The sequence below is a fragment of the Formica exsecta genome, unplaced genomic scaffold (genome assembly GCF_003651465.1).
Source record: "Formica exsecta isolate Colony F162 unplaced genomic scaffold, ASM365146v1 scaffold893, whole genome shotgun sequence".
In the NCBI taxonomy this organism is placed as follows: domain Eukaryota; kingdom Metazoa; phylum Arthropoda; class Insecta; order Hymenoptera; family Formicidae; genus Formica; species Formica exsecta.
Genome location: NW_021853662.1, coordinates 206,235 through 224,333, shown reverse-complemented (window position 1 = coordinate 224,333; position 18,099 = coordinate 206,235). Strand labels below are relative to the sequence as shown.

The 18,099-nt window shown below is 40.4% G+C and overlaps 3 protein-coding genes across 5 annotated transcripts in view; 1 reads left to right on the top strand and 2 right to left on the bottom strand.

The window, feature by feature from the left end:
- Window positions 1-5,982: 5,982 nt before the first annotated feature.
- LOC115244946 (pro-corazonin-like) lies at window positions 5,983-6,552 on the bottom strand. The gene is made up of 2 exons (XM_029822971.1): window positions 6,337-6,552; window positions 5,983-6,208 (listed from the first exon to the last, which is right to left on the bottom strand). Exons 1-2 carry the CDS (start codon window positions 6,550-6,552, stop codon window positions 6,098-6,100), a joined length of 327 nt encoding a protein of 108 aa, XP_029678831.1. The 3' UTR covers window positions 5,983-6,097.
- A 6,328-nt stretch (window positions 6,553-12,880) lies between these two features.
- On the bottom strand, window positions 12,881-18,081 carry LOC115244936 (pro-corazonin-like). Of its 2 annotated transcripts, none has more exons than XM_029822958.1 (3): window positions 17,801-18,081; window positions 13,235-13,450; window positions 12,881-13,106 (listed from the first exon to the last, which is right to left on the bottom strand). In XM_029822958.1, the coding sequence occupies exons 1-3, from the start codon at window positions 17,876-17,878 to the stop codon at window positions 12,996-12,998; spliced, it is 405 nt and encodes a 134-aa protein (XP_029678818.1). In that variant the 5' UTR covers window positions 17,879-18,081; the 3' UTR covers window positions 12,881-12,995. The 2 variants fall into 2 exon arrangements, with proteins under 2 accessions (XP_029678818.1, XP_029678819.1); XM_029822959.1 differs by lacking the exon at window positions 17,801-18,081 and adding an exon at window positions 16,139-16,209.
- LOC115244935 (lateral signaling target protein 2 homolog) overlaps window positions 17,321-18,099 on the top strand; it is a 15,009-nt gene continuing 14,230 nt past the window's right edge. The window contains exon 1 of one of the 2 annotated variants that reach the window (XM_029822956.1): window positions 17,321-17,767. In XM_029822956.1, the coding sequence (XP_029678816.1) occupies window positions 17,729-17,767 (39 nt within the window). In that variant the 5' untranslated portion in view covers window positions 17,321-17,728. The remainder of the gene's footprint in view (window positions 17,768-18,099) is intronic. The other variant, XM_029822957.1, reaches the window with a different exon arrangement.

Genomic DNA, 18,099 nt, shown 5'->3' with positions numbered 1-18,099 from the left:
GCGTTTTTGATACCTGCGTTTCTGATCTGAATCGTGCAATCTGCGTTCTAAGATGCATGTATTCTCGCGAATGAATTATAAAGATTTAACATTCTATATATAGAAATATATATTCTGGAAATATATCTAACTTGTCAAATGATATTCTTTGATTTTACGAATAATATATTATTATCTAAAAAATAATAATAGTATACTGAAAAAAATTTGATCACGTTACTTTATATGACGACGAAAATTAAAACATAGATTCAGAACGATTATTTACTGCAGGTTTAATCGCTCACTAAATGACTCAAACCAATGATTGTCTAAAAGCAGACGGAGCCTAATATGTTCCTTAAAAAGCATATTTGACGGAAGTATCCCAAGTGTTTCCGGCATTTAACGCCGAGAGCTGGCGAGTGAACAGTTTCCGACAGGTACCTACCTACCGGACCGAGCGGCGCGTCATCGGCGCCCTGTAATCTCGTCCCACAAAAGCGGAGATCTTTACCTGCGGTATTTCTAGTTTTTAACGTAGATGCTGCGCCGATGGAGCGGGGAGGGGGAGGACGAAAGGAGATGACCAATTACGAAGTCCCCGAGTATCAAGACATCCGAAGTGGCTCTGTCGAACCCCGCGACCGAAACGCCGACGACAAGTCGTTGACCGCAACGTGGAGATGCAGGAAAAAATCGGAGATTAAAAAACCCCGGTCAAATTTTCGGAGATTCAGGATTTAAAAATATTGATATTTAATATACGTTTCACGTACCATTTTGTAATGACGTTAAACAAGTGCTCGAAGCGATTTTCATATCTCCCTTTTCTCCGTGAAAATCTCAAAAAAATATATTTTTCTCTCTTTTTTTCTTTCTCTTTCTCTTTATCCTTAAATTAACTCGCGCGTTCAAGCAGGCAATGTTTTCTAACTAAACGTCTTCATCGTTTAGTGTTTCTTTAAGCTAACAAAGTACATTCATTTTCTCCCGTCAATGGAATGTGTAAATAATAGCGTTTTTCGAGAAAATTGCAAGTCCCAAGCACGGGCGCCCGCGGATCTTCGTGTAATCTCGCGAGTCACGCATAAATCGACGCGGAATTATGCAAATTATTGATGTCGTTTACTACTCTCGTTGCCCTCCCCGAGACCGGCGCACACCCTGGAAATTAATCTACGCTTTCATGCACGCTCTCTCGGCACGCACGCGCCACCCCTCCGCATTACTTCGCGTAGCTAGGGGGGAGCGGGGGAGAAGAGAAGGGAGGAAAAATAACATAAATTAAAAACTAATCCAGATATCTCTCTCCTTTCCAAATATATATGACGTTTAACAATTATTTCTTCCTTTCATCCTTCTTTGAGCCAATATATACCCTTATAGAGATGCTGACGATATATCGTAGATAGCAAATAGTGCGATACACATAATTGAAATTATTCATCGCGCTTAATTGGAGAACGAGTTTATCGCACTCTCGTTAATTTCCTGGGAGCGCGCGTAATATTATCCGCTTTGTCGGGCTATCTGATTTCGTGCGCGCGGCGCGATATCGTGGGAACGAGAGACCTTGTCTTGAGAGACTCGTTAATAACGCGTCGATCTTTTCGTACAATCGGCTATAGTACATATACGTTGGGATAAAATTTTCAACGAGATCACTCGGAGGAGAACAATAAAACGAATCCATAGAGAATATAGAAGCGATGTTAATAACATCGTTCTCCGTTTGATCGCCATTCTTGAATACCGCATCGTATGGTACGGTATCCGCGCACTGCAGAGCCGATACGTATACATATGTATGCATGTTGCGTTCAGGCACGTATGCGTGCGCGTAACACACACGCATGACACGCGGGGAGCGCGTTTATAAAATCATGAGCGGCGCGCTGCCATATTTACACGAAGCGTAGAAAATTTATTGTGATTGCGCTTCGCGAAAGAGAGAGAGAGAGAACGCTACGCTTTTTTTCTCATCGCCGCATAGCCGAATGGCGGTTCAATTTCTCGATGGCAACAACGAGTCACGCTTATGGAAATTGATAGTTCCGATGAAAAATAAATCCGCGAACGCGACGCACGCTCGTCGAGCATCCGAAGATATTTTTCCGGGATTATCGCGCGCGAGATAGTAACAATTATATCTATAACTTCCAGATAATTTCAAACAGAAAATTCAACGGAATTTTCAAACGGTTTTACTATCGGAAAGGGACATTTTTTATTATCCGAAAATATCCTAAGGTCACATTAAAAAAAAATCTCTTATACAATAATGCGTTGTTCCGAGAAAGATAGAAATTTTGTCGGTGATCTTCCGGCGAGGAAAGTACTCCGGTTCCGTTTCGGAGAACGCCCAGTTGGGTGGCATCACGATCGAACGTAGGAGGCCGATCAATTTTCGTGGCCGTTAAGTGCCTCGTGAGCGTTTCCTAAAACACAGTGTGTCGAGAGGCACCGTTCATTTCCTGTCCCGTAAAACGGGTCCCTCTGCAACTATCTTGCGGAGCGTAGTCTCTCTCTATTTCCGATCGTTTGCGGTTTCGTCGCGGCGGGAACAACCGAGAGAACCGTGTTAAAATCAAAATCACTTTTTTTTTCGGCTAGACGCCGCCAGACGGACGGCGATCACGTCTATTCCTTCCCGGATCATCGATGACACCGACGTCGCCGGGAACGAATGATGGCGTTCGCGTTTACGGAGATCGTCTCTTTAACAAAGAGAGGGAAAAGAAGAAAATAATATAAAGCACAGTATATTAAGCAAGGAATATTTTTAACGCTTGAAAATAATTCGATAATAAACGAGAAAATATTATATCGTTATGTCGAGACACGCGGGGAGCGCGTTTATAAAATCATGAGCGGCGCGCTGCCATATTTACACGAAGCGTAGAAAATTTATTGTGATTGCGCTTCGCGAAAGAGAGAGAGAGAGAACGCTATGCTTTTTTTCTCATCGCCGCATAGCCGAATGGCGGTTCAATTTCTCGATGGCAACAACGAGTCACGCTTATGGAAATTGATAGTTCCGATGAAAAATAAATCCGCGAACGCGACGCACGCTCGTCGAGCATCCGAAGATATTTTTCCGGGATTATCGCGCGCGAGATAGTAACAATTATATCTATAACTTCCAGATAATTTCAAACAGAAAATTCAACGGAATTTTCAAACGGTTTTACTATCGGAAAGGGACATTTTTTATTATCCGAAAATATCCTAAGGTCACATTAAAAAAAAATCTCTTATACAATAATGCGTTGTTCCGAGAAAGATAGAAATTTTGTCGGTGATCTTCCGGCGAGGAAAGTACTCCGGTTCCGTTTCGGAGAACGCCCAGTTGGGTGGCATCACGATCGAACGTAGGAGGCCGATCAATTTTCGTGGCCGTTAAGTGCCTCGTGAGCGTTTCCTAAAACACAGTGTGTCGAGAGGCACCGTTCATTTCCTGTCCCGTAAAACGGGTCCCTCTGCAACTATCTTGCGGAGCGTAGTCTCTCTCTATTTCCGATCGTTTGCGGTTTCGTCGCGGCGGGAACAACCGAGAGAACCGTGTTAAAATCAAAATCACTTTTTTTTTCGGCTAGACGCCGCCAGACGGACGGCGATCACGTCTATTCCTTCCCGGATCATCGATGACACCGACGTCGCCGGGAACGAATGATGGCGTTCGCGTTTACGAAGATCGTCTCTTTAACAAAGAGAGGGAAAAGAAGAAAATAATATAAAGCACAGTATATTAAGCAAGGAATATTTTTAACGCTTGAAAATAATTCGATAATAAACGAGAAAATATTATATCGTTATGTCGAGGAAATTAACGTCCCGCCCGATGTGCTTGGAAGCAATACGATGAACGTTAACGTGTCTTCTCGCGAGGGAAGGGTGTGGAGGAGGCACGAGCGAAAGTAATAAAAGCAACGAGCGAGCGTGACATGACCGAGACGGAAATTGTACTTGTCAAACGCTTTTCCGTCGTTCCGCGCTTTTTCTCGTTTTCAACTACGTGGCGCTGGAACTACGCGCTCCCTTGTCGCGCGACAAACGACAAGCGACAGACGACAGCACGAAAAAGGCGACAGCCGCTCCTGATCCGGTAGCGAGGCGACCATTTAGGATGATTGCCCGATTTTATGTATTTATATCCGGGGAGAGCCGTCGGACCGCTTTTCACCGCGCCGACGTTTCTCTCTTCTCTATCGCTAATAGGAATTCGTTCCGCAGCTTGTTATGTATCTGTGCGAAAAGAGAGGCGTGTTTTTAAAGTTTGCAGACGGGCGAAAAATTTCGGAAAAAAATGTAATGAAGTAATAATCCTCGACGAATTTCTCGAGGAACGATTACAATTTTCACGATATAACATTTATGTAACTCCGAATTTGTCTTATGTATTCGAAAGAGAATAATGCTTTAATCTTACATTTCATAATCAAGATAACATCGCTTTTAGAGTGAAGATTTATTCCAATTATATGGATTTTACTATATATATATATATATAATTTATATATGGAATATATGTTAAAATATTTGCGAGGGACACACAGAAATGGATCGTACATCATTTACGTTATGATTCATATATTCAACGAGGTTCCATCAAGTTCTACATTATTCCTCGACAGGCTGTATATTTCGCGATCGGTGCTATTTTATGAGACCGTGCAAGTCGCCGACCATCAGGCTTTATCGCCGCAAAATATACGAACGTACAATTTCGCGACGCTTATTTAATGTATCGCGATGATCATTTCACGAGACATTTTATTAGATCGGAAAAACCGCATACGGGAAAGAATATATATTTCCCTATATTGGTTTTTTTAAATTATCTTTAACAATAGAAAATCTCAAAAAGGTGCAATCTACTCGATGAAAATTCTTGGCAATTAAATTCATTATCGTGCAAAAGTTCTCTGTCGGGAAATGATTCGATTATCGCGATCTCTCATCATGATCTCCAAGATTCTTGATGCAAAGTACTCGCTCGGAGAATACGATGGTCGTTAGTCGGTCGTTCCCGTGGGTATCGAGACAAATGGGAAAATGGCCGGAGCAGACGACACGTGCGGGTGTGTGCCCACCCCGTGATGACTGACTCGGCGGAGACACCGGGTATAACACGGGAGAACAGTGCGGTATCGTCAGAACGTTTTAATATTTAATGCGATTAAACTCGTCTCGTTCCCGTCCCCACCCCCCTCCCCAACCCCTGTAATTGGTTTCTGATTAACAGCTAAGTTTTAAGTGCATTAGCCGTGTGCAATAGTTACCTACACACTCCCCGGCGTTGTCTAGCAATAATCTTGAGTGCCGCGAAAATCGTCGTATCGACATTAGTTCTATATATAATCGAACGTGTCGATTATCACGACGTTGATACGTCCTCTCAAATCTACGAGGCTCTCGCGCCTCGTATTTCTGGAACAACGAGACATTGATTTACACATTTTCGTGCGAATAAACCGCGGCCCTAAACAGGGAATCGCGAGGTTCAATCAAAAATTAATCTGTTATGTTTTCGCTCAAACGATCCTTATCGCCAACATCCGATACTCTCGGCGAGTGCTGTATCGCAGCGGGAGATAAGTTGCCCGTAGGGATAATCCACGGACTCAGCGGGTGTCTCTATTCGGCACAGTTTCACTCCATCTTCCGTTGACAGACAAAATCCCCCCGTGTCGAGTACCCATCGCGGACGATCGTCCGCGATCTATTCCATCCGACCGACTGTCCAATTAAGAGAGCAAAACTTAATTAGCCGTCACCGACTGAGTCGGGTGAGACTCGGCAAACTCGACCAAGAAATACGCGCGACAGCGTATGAATTTAATTTCAACACTTTCCACGATTTATCAATCGTATATATTTCTTTCCCCTCTACGAATCCTTCCATAAAGATTATAGCATTTCGTAACATCGATAAGGATATGGTTTTCTTATGGGTATATACGTGACTGCGAATAATCATCTCAGGGTACAGATTTTTACGATTATTATGATAATTTATTCTGGTTTGACTAAAACTACGCGTCTAAATTTACATGCCGAGTATATCTTCAAAACAATCACGATCAATACAAGTACATCACGACGAGTATCCCTTTCAGTAATTATCCTCATTCGGTCCCTTTTCCCGGCGCAGCTGAGGGGCATAATTATCCATGTGAACGAATTTCCTCAGTTTGTCCACGAAATCGCAGTGGATCACCAGCGGCTGAGAACAAGGTATTAATAGATTTATTCAAATCTTATTATTAAGAGAACGTGCAACACCGTCTGTACGATTTATACAACACTAAACACATTTCAGCGCAGACGACAAGTTATTATTCTAAAGTTTACTTGTTCGTCGGCGCTTCCGTGTATCAGCATCTTCAGCCTCTTGAGATCACCGCTGTTGAAACGCTCGTCTCCTAGAGCGGAGATTTCCGGCGAGCTCGGAAACTCGGATCGCTTGCCGTTGGTCCATCCGCGACTATATTGGAAAGTTTGGCAAAGCGCGCTGCTCACGACCAACGATAGGACAACAAAAAGAATGAACATGCATTTGGCCGTCATCTGAAAAAGGCAAATACGGCGGTGACGGGGACAGCGTGTTTCCTTCAGATAATAGAAACGAAGAAATGAGAAACGCAAAGAGGGCAATCGATATATCGGCGGAACGCTTCTGTTCCTTCAAACATTCGCCGTATTAGTATGTTAAATAATTGCGCAAGGGCGAGCGATTCCGAACATATTGGCAGCTCTCAAAGACACACGACTAATGACTTTCAAACGTTAATTATCGCGGTAACTCGCCGTGAGTGACGCGCTCAAATAATTCGACGGGTATTATTAAAGCAGTCTTTTACTTTTTACCGACTTGCGGATTTACGTTTTGTCTTACGATTCGCAGCTGACTGGATTTTATACAGGTTATCCATTATTATCGGACACAAGCGTGCGAGAGAAAAGTATAACTTAATTAACCGCGATAATTACAATTTTTCTAACATCGGAAGGAAATCTTCCTGCAACGTGTCACGACGATCTTTTGCAATTTCATGAAATCATAATCGTTTTGCCTGCAAGAACAGCGAAGGAAAAGGAAGTCTTGGCTCGCGTTTTCAACGTAAAATGAAGGCGAAGGAAAAACAATAGATCTATAACTAAGTCACGATAGACTTGTCGAGGCAATGATCCGTACACAAAACCGTGCAATTTAAAATTGCGCGATCGCGAGTTTATATTGCTCGCTTTTTTCATCGGGGGATATTATTTTTGATAGAACGTCAATCGATGACGCAAGCGTTACAGCGAAACGATATGCTTCATCGCAACTATTTTCTTTTCTCATCCACGCATTTTCAGATTATTCGTTAATCAAAAATTATTCAATAAAATATTTATTGATATCTTTTCACTTTTATACAAATATGCAAACACCGCATTTAGATATTTAACAATACAGTCTATCAAATTTAAATCTGAACTACTACAATAAATGTAAAATTCTTGCAAGCTGCACATTTGACTCTTTTTTAAACTCCTAGTTGTTACAGTATAATAATAAAAAAAAAAGATGATGCATTTATTGCATCGACGCGTGTATACGGAGCGAGAGGCATTTTTCGAAAATTTTCAGAGCCCGCGCTCAGCTTTGTTCCGCGTGCTAATTTTAAGAGGACCATTAACGCTACGAGCGCGTCCCTGGTCATTAAGATAAGCGTAAGTGCTACTAAGTGTCCGAGCGGATAAGAGACGTGACCGGCATCTCCGTTGCATAGGGATGAACCGTCCGAGTCGCAGCGGGAAACACGCCAATAAACACGCGGTGCATCGCGCGTTTAGCAATAATATTAAGCGATGTTTAATTTGTAGTAAAACAAAACAAAGAGAGGAGACAGAATTCTGGGAACGACTCGGAAAATTGTACGGCGCGAGATGACATAATTATCGATGAATTATTTTCCGCAAATACATATATTTGCATTATTATTTCTCTTACAATATCAGAAAACAGCACTTTTTAGATAAGAGAATTAAATATTACTCGCGAAATATTGCTCATTGATTGATATACACCTATCATTTTTTCAACTTATTATATGGAAGACAGCAATCGATTAAATTCAGACACTTTGTGCATTAGAAGTTAATTGATTAAACACGATTTATTGAAGGCGGCCGCAAAATAATTATTTTCTACCTGGAATTTTTTCGTCGCGCATGATATTAGAGCGCGCGGGAACGAAATTGGAAAATGCCAAAGAAACAATTTATTTCGCCGCGTTGAAGTTGTATCGTGGATTTTCCATTTCACGCTGACGGGCAATTTGTCGTATGTTTCGTAATCCATTAGCTCCACAGCTCGATTGTTCCGTTTCTCTCCCACCTTTTGCCGTAAGTCTATCTGTTCATTATGTATCATTTTCTCTATTGATACTTCTATTATCCGTATACGATTACTCGAGTCTTCCCACGATATGCGGGTCTATAATTTGCGATAACGACGACAAAATTCTTTCGCTTAAAGAAGACGTTTGCGAATCAAATTTTCTTCATTTGGGAACGTGACTTATGAGCAATGCTATTATATCTCTCCTTTCTTTAAAAATCAACACAAGTATGTATTAATTATTGTATACAAAAATATTTCAAGAATTCAGTATATACAGTGCTGTAAAAATCAGAGAGAGATATGCCCTTTTTTAATGAAATAGCACTCCTCTGTTAATACTAAAGAAATTTTACTTTGATAGAATCTTTAAAGAAAAAATTATACATTCAATAAAAAAGAAAAATTATTCTGATCTTTACGTAATAATCGACTTTAAGTAAAATTATAGAATCGAAAGATTAATCCAACGTGAAATCGCGAGAAAATTTTAAACGCCGCACCATCTCTGTTATGACTTCGGATCTGTATTGTTTTCACGTTCTTAAAATCCTGTATCTTCATCCATTGTAATCAATTGCTGCTGTATCAATCGTCGATAAGAGAGAAAGAGATACTCACAATCAACGTAGATACAGTGTACCATTGCGGATAGACCAGACATTTCTTATATAAAATCAATATATTTGCGAATAAAAGCTTTCGAGATATAAAAAAAAAATTTTCGTTTTATTTTTAAATTAAAAAAATTTAGAAGGGAGGAAAAATAACATAAATTAAAAACTAATCCAGATATCTCTCTCCTTTCCAAATATATATGACGTTTAACAATTATTTCTTCCTTTCATCCTTCTTTGAGCCAATATATACCCTTATAGAGATGCTGACGATATATCGTAGATAGCAAATAGTGCGATACACATAATTGAAATTATTCATCGCGCTTAATTGGAGAACGAGTTTATCGCACTCTCGTTAATTTCCTGGGAGCGCGCGTAATATTATCCGCTTTGTCGGGCTATCTGATTTCGTGCGCGCGGCGCGATATCGTGGGAACGAGAGACCTTGTCTTGAGAGACTCGTTAATAACGCGTCGATCTTTTCGTACAATCGGCTATAGTACATATACGTTGGGATAAAATTTTCAACGAGATCACTCGGAGGAGAACAATAAAACGAATCCATAGAGAATATAGAAGCGATGTTAATAACATCGTTCTCCGTTTGATCGCCATTCTTGAATACCGTATCGTATGGTACGGTATCCGCGCACTGCAGAGCCGATACGTATACATATGTATGCATGTTGCGTTCAGGCACGTATGCGTGCGCGTAACACACACGCATGACACGCGGGGAGCGCGTTTATAAAATCATGAGCGGCGCGCTGCCATATTTACACGAAGCGTAGAAAATTTATTGTGATTGCGCTTCGCGAAAGAGAGAGAGAGAGAACGCTATGCTTTTTTTCTCATCGCCGCATAGCCGAATGGCGGTTCAATTTCTCGATGGCAACAACGAGTCACGCTTATGGAAATTGATAGTTCCGATGAAAAATAAATCCGCGAACGCGACGCACGCTCGTCGAGCATCCGAAGATATTTTTCCGGGATTATCGCGCGCGAGATAGTAACAATTATATCTATAACTTCCAGATAATTTCAAACAGAAAATTCAACGGAATTTTCAAACGGTTTTACTATCGGAAAGGGACATTTTTTATTATCCGAAAATATCCTAAGGTCACATTAAAAAAAAATCTCTTATACAATAATGCGTTGTTCCGAGAAAGATAGAAATTTTGTCGGTGATCTTCCGGCGAGGAAAGTACTCCGGTTCCGTTTCGGAGAACGCCCAGTTGGGTGGCATCACGATCGAACGTAGGAGGCCGATCAATTTTCGTGGCCGTTAAGTGCCTCGTGAGCGTTTCCTAAAACACAGTGTGTCGAGAGGCACCGTTCATTTCCTGTCCCGTAAAACGGGTCCCTCTGCAACTATCTTGCGGAGCGTAGTCTCTCTCTATTTCCGATCGTTTGCGGTTTCGTCGCGGCGGGAACAACCGAGAGAACCGTGTTAAAATCAAAATCACTTTTTTTTTCGGCTAGACGCCGCCAGACGGACGGCGATCACGTCTATTCCTTCCCGGATCATCGATGACACCGACGTCGCCGGGAACGAATGATGGCGTTCGCGTTTACGAAGATCGTCTCTTTAACAAAGAGAGGGAAAAGAAGAAAATAATATAAAGCACAGTATATTAAGCAAGGAATATTTTTAACGCTTGAAAATAATTCGATAATAAACGAGAAAATATTATATCGTTATGTCGAGGAAATTAACGTCCCGCCCGATGTGCTTGGAAGCAATACGATGAACGTTAACGTGTCTTCTCGCGAGGGAAGGGTGTGGAGGAGGCACGAGCGAAAGTAATAAAAGCAACGAGCGAGCGTGACATGACCGAGACGGAAATTGTACTTGTCAAACGCTTTTCCGTCGTTCCGCGCTTTTTCTCGTTTTCAACTACGTGGCGCTGGAACTACGCGCTCCCTTGTCGCGCGACAAACGACAAGCGACAGACGACAGCACGAAAAAGGCGACAGCCGCTCCTGATCCGGTAGCGAGGCGACCATTTAGGATGATTGCCCGATTTTATGTATTTATATCCGGGGAGAGCCGTCGGACCGCTTTTCACCGCGCCGACGTTTCTCTCTTCTCTATCGCTAATAGGAATTCGTTCCGCAGCTTGTTATGTATCTGTGCGAAAAGAGAGGCGTGTTTTTAAAGTTTGCAGACGGGCGAAAAATTTCGGAAAAAAATGTAATGAAGTAATAATCCTCGACGAATTTCTCGAGGAACGATTACAATTTTCACGATATAACATTTATGTAACTCCGAATTTGTCTTATGTATTCGAAAGAGAATAATGCTTTAATCTTACATTTCATAATCAAGATAACATCGCTTTTAGAGTGAAGATTTATTCCAATTATATGGATTTTACTATATATATATATATATAATTTATATATGGAATATATGTTAAAATATTTGCGAGGGACACACAGAAATGGATCGTACATCATTTACGTTATGATTCATATATTCAACGAGGTTCCATCAAGTTCTACATTATTCCTCGACAGGCTGTATATTTCGCGATCGGTGCTATTTTATGAGACCGTGCAAGTCGCCGACCATCAGGCTTTATCGCCGCAAAATATACGAACGTACAATTTCGCGACGCTTATTTAATGTATCGCGATGATCATTTCACGAGACATTTTATTAGATCGGAAAAACCGCATACGGGAAAGAATATATATTTCCCTATATTGGTTTTTTTAAATTATCTTTAACAATAGAAAATCTCAAAAAGGTGCAATCTACTCGATGAAAATTCTTGGCAATTAAATTCATTATCGTGCAAAAGTTCTCTGTCGGGAAATGATTCGATTATCGCGATCTCTCATCATGATCTCCAAGATTCTTGATGCAAAGTACTCGCTCGGAGAATACGATGGTCGTTAGTCGGTCGTTCCCGTGGGTATCGAGACAAATGGGAAAATGGCCGGAGCAGACGACACGTGCGGGTGTGTGCCCACCCCGTGATGACTGACTCGGCGGAGACACCGGGTATAACACGGGAGAACAGTGCGGTATCGTCAGAACGTTTTAATATTTAATGCGATTAAACTCGTCTCGTTCCCGTCCCCACCCCCCTCCCCAACCCCTGTAATTGGTTTCTGATTAACAGCTAAGTTTTAAGTGCATTAGCCGTGTGCAATAGTTACCTACACACTCCCCGGCGTTGTCTAGCAATAATCTTGAGTGCCGCGAAAATCGTCGTATCGACATTAGTTCTATATATAATCGAACGTGTCGATTATCACGACGTTGATACGTCCTCTCAAATCTACGAGGCTCTCGCGCCTCGTATTTCTGGAACAACGAGACATTGATTTACACATTTTCGTGCGAATAAACCGCGGCCCTAAACAGGGAATCGCGAGGTTCAATCAAAAATTAATCTGTTATGTTTTCGCTCAAACGATCCTTATCGCCAACATCCGATACTCTCGGCGAGTGCTGTATCGCAGCGGGAGATAAGTTGCCCGTAGGGATAATCCACGGACTCAGCGGGTGTCTCTATTCGGCACAGTTTCACTCCATCTTCCGTTGACAGACAAAATCCCCCCGTGTCGAGTACCCATCGCGGACGATCGTCCGCGATCTATTCCATCCGACCGACTGTCCAATTAAGAGAGCAAAACTTAATTAGCCGTCACCGACTGAGTCGGGTGAGACTCGGCAAACTCGACCAAGAAATACGCGCGACAGCGTATGAATTTAATTTCAACACTTTCCACGATTTATCAATCGTATATATTTCTTTCCCCTCTACGAATCCTTCCATAAAGATTATAGCATTTCGTAACATCGATAAGGATATGGTTTTCTTATGGGTATATACGTGACTGCGAATAATCATCTCAGGGTACAGATTTTTACGATTATTATGATAATTTATTCTGGTTTGACTAAAACTACGCGTCTAAATTTACATGCCGAGTATATCTTCAAAACAATCACGATCAATACAAGTACATCACGACGAGTATCCCTTTCAGTAATTATCCTCATTCGGTCCCTTTTCCCGGCGCAGCTGAGGGGCATAATTATCCATGTGAACGAATTTCCTCAGTTTGTCCACGAAATCGCAGTGGATCACCAGCGGCTGAGAACAAGGTATTAATAGATTTATTCAAATCTTATTATTAAGAGAACGTGCAACACCGTCTGTACGATTTATACAACACTAAACACATTTCAGCGCAGACGACAAGTTATTATTCTAAAGTTTACTTGTTCGTCGGCGCTTCCGTGTATCAGCATCTTCAGCCTCTTGAGATCACCGCTGTTGAAACGCTCGTCTCCTAGAGCGGAGATTTCCGGCGAGCTCGGAAACTCGGATCGCTTGCCGTTGGTCCATCCGCGACTATATTGGAAAGTTTGGCAAAGCGCGCTGCTCACGACCAACGATAGGACAACAAAAAGAATGAACATGCATTTGGCCGTCATCTGAAAAAGGCAAATACGGCGATGACGGGGACAGCGTGTTTCCTTCAGATAATAGAAACGAAGAAATGAGAAACGCAAAGAGGGCAATCGATATATCGGCGGAACGCTTCTGTTCCTTCAAACATTCGCCGTATTAGTATGTTAAATAATTGCGCAAGGGCGAGCGATTCCGAACATATTGGCAGCTCTCAAAGACACACGACTAATGACTTTCAAACGTTAATTATCGCGGTAACTCGCCGTGAGTGACGCGCTCAAATAATTCGACGGGTATTATTAAAGCAGTCTTTTACTTTTTACCGACTTGCGGATTTACGTTTTGTCTTACGATTCGCAGCTGACTGGATTTTATACAGGTTATCCATTATTATCGGACACAAGCGTGCGAGAGAAAAGTATAACTTAATTAACCGCGATAATTACAATTTTTCTAACATCGGAAGGAAATCTTCCTGCAACGTGTCACGACGATCTTTTGCAATTTCATGAAATCATAATCGTTTTGCCTGCAAGAACAGCGAAGGAAAAGGAAGTCTTGGCTCGCGTTTTCAACGTAAAATGAAGGCGAAGGAAAAACAATAGATCTATAACTAAGTCACGATAGACTTGTCGAGGCAATGATCCGTACACAAAACCGTGCAATTTAAAATTGCGCGATCGCGAGTTTATATTGCTCGCTTTTTTCATCGGGGGATATTATTTTTGATAGAACGTCAATCGATGACGCAAGCGTTACAGCGAAACGATATGCTTCATCGCAACTATTTTCTTTTCTCATCCACGCATTTTCAGATTATTCGTTAATCAAAAATTATTCAATAAAATATTTATTGATATCTTTTCACTTTTATACAAATATGCAAACACCGCATTTAGATATTTAACAATACAGCCTATCAAATTTAAATCTGAACTACTACAATAAATGTAAAATTCTTGCAAGCTGCACATTTGACTCTTTTTTAAACTCCTAGTTGTTACAGTATAATAATAAAAAAAAAAGATGATGCATTTATTGCATCGACGCGTGTATACGGAGCGAGAGGCATTTTTCGAAAATTTTCAGAGCCCGCGCTCAGCTTTGTTCCGCGTGCTAATTTTAAGAGGACCATTAACGCTACGAGCGCGTCCCTGGTCATTAAGATAAGCGTAAGTGCTACTAAGTGTCCGAGCGGATAAGAGACGTGACCGGCATCTCCGTTGCATAGGGATGAACCGTCCGAGTCGCAGCGGGAAACACGCCAATAAACACGCGGTGCATCGCGCGTTTAGCAATAATATTAAGCGATGTTTAATTTGTAGTAAAACAAAACAAAGAGAGGAGACAGAATTCTGGGAACGACTCGGAAAATTGTACGGCGCGAGATGACATAATTATCGATGAATTATTTTCCGCAAATACATATATTTGCATTATTATTTCTCTTACAATATCAGAAAACAGCACTTTTTAGATAAGAGAATTAAATATTACTCGCGAAATATTACTCATTGATTGATATACACCTATCATTTTTTCAACTTATTATATGGAAGACAGCAATCGATTAAATTCAGACACTTTGTGCATTAGAAGTTAATTGATTAAACACGATTTATTGAAGGCGGCCGCAAAATAATTATTTTCTACCTGGAATTTTTTCGTCGCGCATGATATTAGAGCGCGCGGGAACGAAATTGGAAAATGCCAAAGAAACAATTTATTTCGCCGCGTTGAAGTTGTATCGTGGATTTTCCATTTCACGCTGACGGGCAATTTGTCGTATGTTTCGTAATCCATTAGCTCCACAGCTCGATTGTTCCGTTTCTCTCCCACCTTTTGCCGTAAGTCTATCTGTTCATTATGTATCATTTTCTCTATTGATACTTCTATTATCCGTATACGATTACTCGAGTCTTCCCACGATATGCGGGTCTATAATTTGCGATAACGACGACAAAATTCTTTCGCTTAAAGAAGACGTTTGCGAATCAAATTTTCTTCATTTGGGAACGTGACTTATGAGCAATGCTATTATATCTCTCCTTTCTTTAAAAATCAACACAAGTATGTATTAATTATTGTATACAAAAATATTTCAAGAATTCAGTATATACAGTGCTGTAAAAATCAGAGAGAGATATGCCCTTTTTTAATGAAATAGCACTCCTCTGTTAATATTAAAGAAATTTTACTTTGATAGAATCTTTAAAGAAAAAACTATACATTCAATAAAAAAGAAAAATTATTCTGATCTTTACGTAATAATCGACTTTAAGTAAAATTATAGAATCGAAAGATTAATCCAACGTGAAATCGCGAGAAAATTTTAAACGCCGCACCATCTCTGTTATGACTTCGGATCTGTATTGTTTTCACGTTCTTAAAATCCTGTATCTTCATCCATTGTAATCAATTGCTGCTGTATCAATCGTCGATAAGAGAGAAAGAGATACTCACAATCAACGTAGATACAGTGTACCATTGCGGATAGACCAGACATTTCTTATATAAAATCAATATATTTGCGAATAAAAGCTTTCGAGATATAAAAAAAAAATTTTCGTTTTATTTTTAAATTTAAAAAATTTAAAACAAACTTCCAAAAGTTTATATAAAAAAGATTTTCATCAGGACCTAAGTCTAAATTAATAATTCTTGATTTAATTACGATATTAAGAGCGAGAAGTGATAATAAGCGCGCGCACCTTGATTGAAATTTTGTCGTTGCTGAAACGATACTGCTGTTCTCGTAGAAGGTCCTGTCAAAACTGTGCTTTGGTCTGATCGCGAAGGAGCTTTATATATGCTCCAAGAGAAAAGCTGGAGTATCCTAAAATAATAATCGATACCGAAAGACAGATTACTGCTCTTAGACAGCGGCGCACAATAAGACTAATCATTACTAGTAATTAATATTAGTTGACATTGTGCGAAAATTGGCCCAACTTCCTTCGATCGTGGACTACCTACGGGCTGGTTTATCAAACCGGAATAAATAACTGTTTTAGGTGATTAGGTAATTACTGGTGCGTAGCTATATACGAGACATTATTGTATGGATTTGCATGATTCTAAAGTCAGAAAAGTTCTGTCGGAAAAGAGCAAGTTTTATAAAAAAACATTTTATATTTATGCATAAAAAGTTTTATATTTATAAGTTAATATAAAAAAGTTCAATGCATGTTTGTTCGTTTGAAACGATATCGATTGAAAACTACCGAACGAAATTCTGCTTTACATTTTGACAGTATCCTTTGTATAAATAATATTTTTAGTAATAATTATAATTATTGATTTGTCGATTGTAAAATCAAAAATAAATATTTCAAACTAGAATTTTAATTATTATATAGTATAAAAATTTTAATTAATATATAGTATAAAAAATTATTTCATATTTTGCATTGATTGAATGCAGATGGACGAAATAGTACTTGAAATAAAAAATAAATAAATAGTTTAAACAAGATATATTTTTCTTATCAGTTATCGTTTTCTTATCTGTTATGATTCATTAATGTAAAATATAAAATAATTTTTTTATACATTAATTAAAGTTCTAGTTCAAAATATTTACTTTTCCTTTATAATAAAAATTAATATTATCTGTGTAAAGATGATCATATATACTTGAATTTACATTAAAATTGCGCGAATGCAAAGTGTTACCGCGATCACCAATGCAAGAGAGAAATACTATAGTGATATATGTATATACGTGTAATAAAAATTATATATTATAATGATAGCATCTCGTCGGTATCTCGATACCGATGAATGAGAAAGAAGAAATTCCATTACTATCCTTCGTGCATCTACGTGCTATGCGGCAGCGCGCGGTGTCGATTCATCTTTTCTCGATTGTCGCGTTGAACGCACGCGCGTTAGACAGCTGCGTCTTTTTGCGGACACTCTGCCCGCACGCTTGTCACCTCAGTTTTACCAACGCGCGTTTCGGCCGACATGCATTTCCGCGAGTGAGCAACGCAGGCAGGCCGTTGTGCGAGGTCGATCAGTCGTCGTCGTCGTCGTCGTCGTCGTGATCATCGTCAATGCTGGTACGCATAAACTGTGTCGCGTCATCGTCGTCGTCGTCGTCCTCGTCGTCGTCGTTGTCGTGGTTGTGGTTGTCATTAATCGTCGCTCGTCGTGCAAGCTCGTCGCCCAAATCTCCGGGGTAGTGTGGCTCCGGAGAAACGCGATATGTCAACGTCGCGAGTGTCTCGATCGCGACGAGGGCAGTGACGACGTATCCGTCAGCATACACACACCGATGACGTCAGCGGTATCGCGATATGATGGAGTCCATCAGAAAATGGTTTTACAGGCCTAAGGTGAGTACGTCATGAGTACGTTTCGCTCCGTACCTTCCGTCTGCTCGTGTTCTCTCCTCGTCCCGTTCTGTATTCCCTTCCCCGTCCCTGCATTACCGTTCTATTCGTCATCTCTATCTCGCTCTGTCAGTCGTGTCCTCTTTCTCTCTCTCTCTCTTCTCTTTGTCTCTCTCGCTTATGCGCTTTAATATTTTACCTTGCATATTTTATTTTAGTTTGTTTTTTAAATGTACGCTTGTCAAATTTTTGCCTTCTTTAAATTCCTATCACCTATTCTCGGGTGTATCCCTCGTATATTAGTATTAAATAGAGAGAGTATCTATTTTCTCTTT

Bases quoted from the DNA above. Each gene is read 5' to 3' on its own strand.
- LOC115244936 (XM_029822958.1), bottom strand. From the start codon at position 17,878: ATGACGAATAGAACGGTAATGCAGGGACGGGGAAGGGAATACAGAACG. The intron at 13,451-17,800 runs GTACGGAGCGAA...TGCCTTTTTCAG, and splicing joins AGAACACGAGCAGACGGAAG to ATGACGGCCAAATGCATGTT. The intron at 13,107-13,234 runs GTAAACTTTAGA...CCTTGTTCTCAG, and splicing joins ACGGAAGCGCCGACGAACAA to CCGCTGGTGATCCACTGCGA.
- LOC115244946 (XM_029822971.1), bottom strand. From the start codon at position 6,552: ATGACGGCCAAATGCATGTTCATTCTTTTTGTTGTCCTATCGTTGGTC. The intron at 6,209-6,336 runs GTAAACTTTAGA...CCTTGTTCTCAG, and splicing joins ACGGAAGCGCCGACGAACAA to CCGCTGGTGATCCACTGCGA.